We start from the raw sequence: 10,024 nt of genomic DNA on the forward strand, positions 1-10,024 counted from the left end.
ATAGTTCTCAGAAACAACAATACATATCTTAAGTTGTGAAAACATCAGAATAGAAATCATTACAAACCAAGTTAAATCCTTCCCTAGGATAGAGGCTAATACCTTTCCTACGTGGAACAGTATTAGACACAAAAGGTTCTTAGTATTTTAAAGGTTACATATCCAAAATGATTCAACCCTAACTGACCACACCTACTACCTGGGGTGGAGTGCTCGCGATCATCCTATGGAATAGCTGCGCGTTTCCCACGCGCTTCCTGGGGGTAAGCTTTGTCGGGGCCATGCTGTTGATCTGTTGTGTTGTGATATATATATATATATAGATATGCAGAAAAAACAAGAATGAGCGATATAGCTCAGCAGTAGCATAATAACATATAGCATAATCTCAGTTCATTAAAATATAAAAAGGAACTGTCCGGTTATAATCGTACCGTATTCTTTTACTTATCGAGGAACTAAAGTTCTCTGCTTAAACTTAGTTCGTTTTACCCTCTCGATAGTACGTCAAGGATTTCGTCATTCACTGATCACACACTATCGGTAATTCAGCACCTAGGCTTTCATTACAGTGCGTATCACAATTCCAAATGGAATAAAGGGACTTTACAGGAGTATACCCCGATACTTGCTGATCAGGCATCGTATCGTCAATTCAATCTTTTCTACTAGTAGATGGACGACTTCCTTTTCGGTTATCACCCAGACCGCATATGGGTCTATTATGCTTTTCGGGCATCTATTTCATTGCCGAGCAGATATTATGCTTTTCGGGCATCTATTTCACTGCCTAACATAATAATATTTTTCACAAGTACTTTCAATCCCGAGATGATTCTACCTTATAACTGGATCGACAAGAATCATCGTTCCCCGAGTAATTATCCACTCGTTGGTAGATTGTCTATCATATTACACCTACCTCCGGAATTATTAAGGGAGGTAGTAGATACTTGTGTGTTGACTTTAGTCAACTGATAGAGTAAGCGCTTTAACTTAGAAGTTATGATTTGGGAGTGGGTCGGAATTTGATTTGAAATATCAATGTAAAGAGGGAACCTTATTAAGGTGTACAATATTTGAAGTCAGAGTGATGTAAGAAGCTTATTGGTCGCTCCTTTGCTTACAGCTATAGTGTTAAATATTCTTTGAGAACTCCTTTTATAAAGAAAAAGGCTTAGGAAAACTGAGGTTTGTCTAGACAATCGTATACCTCTTTTGATTCCTTTTTAAAAAAGGTTTTATGATTTTTAAATCACTCGTACAATATGCATTCATTTCTTAAGTCACTGGAAATATTTAATCATAGGTTAAATTAGCTTTAACCTCGTGGTTTGGAAAGCTTTTATAAATCGATGAATGTTTTGAAATTCGTATTTGAAACCCATGTTTGATAATATATTATTGATTCATAAAATACTTAATGGAAATACTTGAGTTTATTTAATAGTTCCAAAAAGCGTTCATATCCAGTTATTCGAATACTTGTTATCATTATATGAAAATATACTGTCTCCGGTGCTTTCCGGGTTTTTGGATGACAAATTTAAAGGACATTCCAACTCCCATTTGATATTTGGATAATGGTACATACTCTTCTACCCTTGGCCTTGTACGCCTTGGGCCATCTTGGTATGTACAAATATATATATTTATGTACACAATGTCGTTACGTCTCAATTGCATAATCTTTGCGCTTTAATGCAAATTCAATTAGCAGTTATGCATATAATTATATCACAACAACAACAGTTATCAAAATATCCATATGTAGGGATTTTCAAGTTTGGAAAACTTGCCTGGGGATCTCGAGGTGGGGTGATTCCGGGATTCGGGACGAAAATCTAGAATAATCAATATCGTCCGATTAGTCCCTTAACAAGGATTACTATCACATTTTACGACTCTCGAGATTTATTAATCGTACGAAGTTGACTCATCCTAGACCTTGGATCTACTTAACATATTTACTACGTATTCAAGTGTCAATCACATTGACCATTAATACCTTAACGCATTAATCAATATGTACTTAAGTTTTTTATTATTCGAGCGATTCTCTGCTCGCGACCTCACTGCGCAGCCCCTACTCAATCATTTTTATAAACTCGAAATTTCAACATTTTCAATCAATTCTTTTTGGGTTGTTTTCTACACTCCAAGGGCCTTCTTCAAAAAAATCACCAATGTCTAGTTCACTGTTTAAGTAGCCAGAATTCAGTAGCAAAATCACTAAACCGTTGCGATTTTTATCGCGTGTGCTTGCTAGACTAAAACGGCCATAACTTTTTAACCACAAATCCAATCAAGATGATCCTTATATGCTTAGAAACTACAAAACAAGACCTTTACTGTCATGGTCAGTGGTCTTTAAGGTATCACATTTTTCTGTCCGAAAATGGGGAGCAAACAGCCCAGTGGTCAACAAACCCATCACACATGCTCCTACTTAACATGCTTCTTAATTTCAAGCCAAATCATTTAATCACATGGACATTCCATAATCACTAACAACACTTAATCTACATATTTTGAACCATATTAGTTCAAGCTCATGACAACCACAATGTAGCCTAGCAATCATCTAGCAAAATCTTGGCCAAGAACACAACCATTACATCAAAACTCATGCTACTAACACCACTTACAAATCATTCAAAAACCTTGCCATAAATTGAAAGATGGAAGAGTATTATACCTTTCTTGGAATGGTGTTAACACTAACTAAGGGTTTGTGAGCTTGGATGAACCTTGATCTCTTACTAACTAGCTTGAAACTCCATGAAAACACAAGAAAAACATAGTTACTTACTATTCACCAAGACACTAGCTCATTTATTTGACATGGCTATACTTGGTGGGTTGCCATGAAATTAAAATCTCACCTTAGTTATACCTTAAGGAAGCTTGGGATAAATTTTGAGGATTTATGGAGCTTGGATGGGTGGAGAAAAAATTTTCTCCTTCACCCTTTTCTTACTAGTTCTTGCTTGGTGCTTGCTTGCTTGTGCTAGATACTTAGTTAAACACTTGCTTGCATGTGTTCCTCTCATCATTACAAGTACCCAATGCTTGCACCAACACTTCACTCCAAGCTTGCAATTGTCAAAGCAAATCCCATGAATTTAGGAAGCATGTGCACTAGTTACTATTCTAGTTTAGTTAATGTAATGCTAGTTCATTTTCCAAGTATCTTGGTTAGCTTCCTAACTAGCTAGTTGCATGGCATTTGCATGGGGTTTGCATGGGGTTTGCATGGGGTTTCAAGTTGTCTTGCCAACTTATGAATTTATCAATCCTTCGCTATAATGTTAGTGCGACATTTATTCTTGTATATTCCATTGCGTTGGAATTCCTGATATCGTTCTTGATCATCTCATAGTTTCATCTTTTGTTCCATAATAATATAAAATCTCTTACTTAAAGAATCGCTACCATACCATAATCCAACACATGCATATTTATAGCTATTGCAATCGCGATAAAATTACTCCTCCTGATTTATCCGAAATCTTTACATTGCTAACGAGGTCTTACATGAACTCTCTTGAGTTACACCATCTCATTTAATCAAATAAGGTTTTAAAATATTACAAATTTTGGGGTTCTTACAGTCTGCCCTCCTTAAAAGGATTCTGTCTCGGAATCAGGTTGAGAACAAGTAAGGGTATCTTTCTTGCATGGCGCTTTCTAGTTCCCAAGTTGACTCTTCCACGTTGTGATATCTCCATAAGATTCTCACCAGTTTGACGACCTTGTTCCGGAGCACTTGTTCCTTTCGATCCATTATCTCGACTGGTTGCTCGATGTTGGACAGGTCTGGCTGGAGATCTACTTGATCGTATTCCACTATGTGCTTAGCATCTGCATTATATTTCCTCAGCATTGACACATGGAATACATTATGAACTTGCTGTAGGTTTGGTGGTAGTGCTAACTCATAGGCGACGGGTCCTATGCGCCTTAGGATCTCAAACGGTCCGATGAACCTCGGACTGAGTTTCCCCTTCTTCCCGAATCTCATCAATCCTTTCCAAGGGGATACCTTCAAAAACACCATGTCCCCCACTTCATATTCCTTATCTTTTCGTTTCGGGTCCGCATATTGCGCTGTCTATCCTGGGCGGCAACCAAGCGCCCTCTAACTAACTTTATGATATCTCTTGTCCTTTGAACTAGATCAGGATCTAGTATCTCCTTTTACCCGACCTCGTCCCAACACAAGGGAGAGCGGCATCGTCGCCCATACAAGGCTTCGTATGGAGGCATGCCGATACTAGCGTGGTAACTATTGTTATAAGCGAACTCTATCAGTGGTAGGTGCTCATCCCACGATCCTTTGAAGTCTATGACACAGACTCTAAGCATGTCTTCTAAGGTTTGAATGGTTCTCTCACTTTGCCCATCCGTTTGGGGGTGGTAGGCGGTGCTCATGTTGAGTTTTGTCCCCACACATGTCTAGAAACTTCTCCAAAATCTTGAATTGAATCGAGGGTCCCTATCTGACACTATGGCAACAGGTACCCCGTGTCGGACCACAATCTCCTTCAGATATATGTCTACCAATCTGTCGACGGTATAGGTTTCCTTGATTGGAAGGAAGTGCGCTGACTTGGTTAGTCGATCTATGATTACCCATATAGCATCGTGATTCGTCTTTGTCATTGGTAATCCTACCACAAAATCCATGGCTATGTGTTCCCACTTCCATTCGGGAATTTCCAATGGTTGTATGAGTCCACTGGGTCGTTGATGCTCTGCTTTCACTCTTTGACAGGTCAAACATTTACTCACCCATTCTGCCACGTCCTTTTTCATATTGGGCCACCAGTAATACTCCTTCAGATCCCTATACATCTTGGTGCTCCCTGGGTGAACGGTGTATCTGGAATTATGCCCTTCGTGCAAGATCTCATCCTTTAATTCCTGGACGTTTGGAACCCAAATTCTATAGGTATACCTTACGATCCCGTCCTTATCCTTTTCGCACGCTGCTTCCTCTCCTGTCATAAATGCTCTCCCTTCGCTCCTTATTCTCTCTTGGCACAACTTGACCTTCTCCAGTAATTCTGGTTGTAACACAATCTCATACAGTCCCTCAGTGCTCTTTCCAGACATCTTGACATCAATTTCTAGCTTTTCAAATTCTCGAACTAACTCCTCAGATGTCGTGACCATTTTGAGTCTCTCCTTCCTACTGAGGGCATCGGCCACCACATTGGCCTTACCCGGATGGTATAGGATTTCGCAGTCATAATCTTTTATCAACTCTAGCCACCTTCTTTGTCTCATATTCAACTCTTTCTGGTTAAAGATGTACTTAAGGCTCTTATGGTCTGTATAGATTTCACATTTTTCTCCATATAGATAGTGCCTCCATATCTTCAAAGCGAACACTACGGCTGCTAATTCTAAGTCGTGGGTGGGATACCTTATCTCATATTCCTTCAACTGTCTGGACACGTACGCGATTACTTTTTCGTGCTGCATTAGCACGCAACCTAAACCCTTATGCGACGCGTCGCTGTAGATCACAAAATCCCCTTTTTCATCCGGTAGGGCTAACACCGGAGCTGTTACCAACCTTTCCTTCAGTTTCTGAAAACTCTCCTCGCACCTATCTGTCCAGACGAACTTTTCTGTCTTTCGAGTGAGCCGAGTCAATGGTCCTGCTATTTTGGCAAAGTCTTTAACAAATCTTCGATAATACCCGGCTAGTCCTATGAAGCTTCTAACTTCGGTGGGCGTAGTTGGTCTTTCCCAATTTGATACCGCTTCTATCTTGGCGGGGTCAACTAGTATACCTTCCTTGTTAATGACATGGCCTAAGAATTGCACTTCTTCTAGCCAAAATTCGCATTTGGAGAATTTAGCATACATCTTCTCTTTTCGAAGAATCTCTAGAACCACTCGCAAGTGATTTGTGTGTTCTTCTTCCGTTCTTGAATAAATCAGGATGTCATCGATAAAAACTATCACGCATACGTCCAGGTATTGTTTGAATACCCGATTCATTAGGTCCATGAATGCTGCGGGCGCATTTGTTAATCCGAAAGACATTACTAAGAACTCATAGTGCCCGTATCTAGTACGGAATGTCGTTTTTGGGATATCTTCAGATTTAATCTTTAACTGGTGGTAACCTGTTCTTAGGTCGATTTTTGAAAAGTGTACAGCATCTTTTTATTGATCAAACAGATCATCAATCCTAGGCAACGGGTACCTATTCTTAATAGTTAGTTTGTTCAACTCCCGATAATCTATGCACAGTCTCATACTGTCGTCCTTTTTCTTTACAAATAACACCGGAGCACCCCAGGGTGAAACACTGGGTCTAATCATCCCCTTATCTAACAATTCTTGTAGCTGAGTGGCTAACTCCTTCATCTCCACGGGAGCTAGTCGATACGGGGCCTTAGAGACAGGTGCAGTTCCTGGAGCTAAGTCAATTGCAAACTCTATCTCTCGGTCAGGGGGTAATCCGGGAAGGTCAGTTGGGAATACATCCTCGAATTCGTTTACCACGGGAATATCTTGAATTTTAGGGAACTCTCTTTTGGTATCGATCACTTGAGCTAGGTAAGCCTCACACCCTCTTCGTAGTAACCGATTTGTTTGTGCCATGGTTAGATATTTCTTGTTTTGCCTTTGTCCCTTAAACACTATCTTCTTCTTTTCGGACTTTTTCAAATAAATCTTTTTCTTTTCGCAATCTATATGTGCTCCATTTCTGGCTAGCCAATCCATTCCTAGAATGACATCAAATTCTCCTAGTTTGAAAGGGATCAAGTCTACCTGGAAATTCTCTCCTTCTATCTCTAGGTTGCAATCCAGATGTATTTGACTGAGAGGAATTAATTCCTGATTAGCTATCTCTACCGTTAATGACTCTTTTAATAATTCAGCTTTAAGGTTTAATCTAGATGCAAAATCCCTAGATATGAAAGACCTGGTAGCTCCAGAGTCAAATAATGTATTTGCACGAGTCGAATTTAGCAAGAGAGTACATGCTATCACATCTGTGTGCCTCACAACATCTTGCACCGTCATGTTGAAGGTCCTAGCAGTTGGGGGTCTGTTAGAGGCGGCCCCGCTGATTCTCGAGCCGGCAGGATTTGCTGAGGGGCAGTTCTTCTTCATGTGCCCCATCTTTCCGCATTCAAAACACTTGGGTCCTCCTTGGGGGCAGTTGTTTGAGTAATGCCCAGTCTTGTTACACTTGTAGCACACCACAGATTTTAGGGTGCATTCCCCCAGGTGTCTTTTGCCACAAGTTTTACAATCAGGGAGCGGAGGTCGAGACTGACTAAAGTGAGACATCCCTCCCTGCCTGCCGCTCTGGCCTACGCTTACGCTCTCAGCCCTCCTGAATCCCGTGTTCTTTGTTGGTTGTGACACCGTTCCTCTTGCCGTCTTGCTAGAAAAACTCCCACCAAAAGAACTTTTTCCCCGGCTATCAAACTTCCTTTTCTTTACTTCCTTGTTCTTCAGCGATTGCTCACTACCAGCTTCCACAATCGATGCCTTCTGCACTAGGGTGGCGTAGTCAGTAATCTCAAGCATCGACACCCTATTCTGGATCCACTGCTTTAAACCTAGTTGAAACCTTCGAGCTCGCTTGGCCTCAGTATTGACAAATTCAGGCACAAACCTTGATAGTTCCGTAAACTTGGCCTCATACTCAGCCACCGACATATTTTCTTGTTTCAGTTCAAGGAACTTGAGCTCCATCTGGGACTCCATGAACCTTGGGAAGTATTTTTCCAAGAACAATTCGGTGAACCTTTCCCAAGTTACTACTCCGGCTGGTTCCATACCCTTTTTGGCTTCCCACCAATAGTTGGCCTCCCCTTTCAGTAGGTAGGTGGCAAAGATGGTCTTTTGGGCGGCTCCAGTGCCCATTATCTCAAAGGATTTCTCCATTTCTTTTAACCAGGCTTTTGCCTCGACTGGGTCTGCAGTCCCTAGGAACTCTGGAGGCTTAAGGGATTTGAAAGCCTTAAAGGCATTTGCCACTGCCATGTTAGGTCCTGGTGGTGGGTGTGGCTGAGGTGGCTGGGTGAGATTCTGTCGGAGCAAGTTCATGAATTGCTCCATAGGGTTTGCCCCTGGGGCTCCTTCTACTGGGGTTTCCTCAGCCACTTCCTCTTCGTAGTCCTCATGGTCGAACTCATTGGGGTCAGTCCGCTCTTGGTTATTACTGCTTTGGCTACCTGATTCGTCTGGGTGGCCTCTAGTACCTACTCTGCGTCGCGGAGGCATCTTTCTGGTAGCATAATAACACTCATGTTAGTCCTTACAAGTTTCAATCATTTCTTTACCACAATCATTTATTGCTCAATTATTCATCGATGTAAAGGTCTAAATTATCTCATCACATCATTTTGCCCATTCAGTACACATATATGTATGCAGAAATTTAAGGGTAGAGATAAAACGAAACGTAACTTAATATTATACAATAACGTGCCCCATACTTGGGTCCATCCGAATAAGTTCTTAAAAGACAACGTACACTAACGGAATACAAAAGAAATAAAACCAACATTCGGTTACAGGTCTTTCCAGTCAGTGGAACACAAACTATAAGCTAGGCTATTGCCTTACAACAAAACCACTAATCATCACATGACTGGGAGAACTACTGCCCATCTCTCAACGGCCTCGGACTCGGGTCGCATCCCTGACTCGACGCATCGCGTCTGATATGATCCTAGCGACGTCTACACGGTCCACTGGTCCACGAGGAGGCATCAAACGACGAACCCTAGTAAGGGCCCTCTCCTCGATCCGGCGCATAACACCCCTCATCCTATGGGTGCTCCCATCCACTGTTCCGCCCTGGAACATAAGCCTCGACTCCCTCTCTGCTGTGAGCTGCAGCCTCAGCTCGGCTGCCCGAGCCTCTGCCGCAGTCAGGTACCCTGCATACCGATCAGCCATCCAATTGTACAGGACCAGGGGTACCATTGCCACCGGGGCTGGTGGTGGGGTAGGGTCATCGTCAGCACTCACCTCCATGCCTACTGGTGCCGTCTCCTCACTAGCCTCATCCTCGAGGGGTAGAGGGCTCATAGGAACTAGAGGTGGGGTGGGGGTCCTCTCAGCACGGGGAGTATGAATATCAGTGTACTCCTCTTCGGGTTCTTCAGGGTCTGTCTCGGTGTCATCTTCTGAGTCATCATCAGATATGTCTATGGGTTCCTCCCTAGGATCGTCCTCTCGGGCTAGCAGTGCCTCATCATGCTCTCTCTCGAACTCCTCTGGGTCCTCTAGCTCCTCTGGGTCCTCTAGCTCAGCTACCTACAAGTCAAGTCACAAATGTGTTACTAGGTTCATCACTAAATTCCATTTTAGGTTCTACTTGTCGTCACTACCCCTAGTAGCTCGACTATAACTCGATGTGAGTCTGTTACGATTTATTAACTATTGTTTCTGAGACTTATAATCGAACGCTCTGATACCATTTCTGTGACACCCCTAGATCTGGGGTTATCAATCTAGGTTGTTACAATCATCATAATTCCCAATTAATGATACTTATCTCCATATGTCCACTTATCACAGTTATAACCCCATCAATACGTATTCCAACAGATTATAGTTCTCAGAAACAACAATACATATCTTAAGTTGTGAAAACATCAGAATAGAAATCATTACAAACCAAGTTAAATCCTTCCCTAGGATAGAGGCTAATACCTTTCCTACGTGGAACAGTATTAGACACAAAAGGTTCTTAGTACTTTAAAGGTTACATATCCAAAATGATTCAACCCTAACTGACCACACCTACTACCTGGGGTGGAGTGCTCGCGATCATCCTATGGAATAGCTGCGCGTTTCCCACACGCTTCCTGGGGGTAAGCTTTGTCGGGGCCATGCTGCTGATCTGTTGTGTTGTGATATATATATATATATAGATATGCAGAAAAAACAAGAATGAGCGATATAGCTCAGCAGTAGCATAATAACATATAGCATAATCTCAGTTCATTAAAATATAAAAAGGAACTGTCCGGTT

At 41.9% G+C, this 10,024-nt stretch overlaps 1 protein-coding gene across 1 annotated transcript; it reads right to left on the bottom strand.

The window, feature by feature from the left end:
* Positions 1-6,183: 6,183 nt before the first annotated feature.
* On the bottom strand, positions 6,184-8,262 carry LOC108212449 (uncharacterized). Its single transcript, XM_017384175.2, has one exon. It carries the CDS (start codon positions 8,260-8,262, stop codon positions 6,184-6,186), a length of 2,079 nt encoding a protein of 692 aa, XP_017239664.2.
* Positions 8,263-10,024: the final 1,762 nt, after the last annotated feature.

Source organism: Daucus carota, chromosome 3, assembly GCF_001625215.2.
Source record: "Daucus carota subsp. sativus chromosome 3, DH1 v3.0, whole genome shotgun sequence".
Classification (NCBI taxonomy): Eukaryota; Viridiplantae; Streptophyta; class Magnoliopsida; order Apiales; family Apiaceae; genus Daucus; species Daucus carota.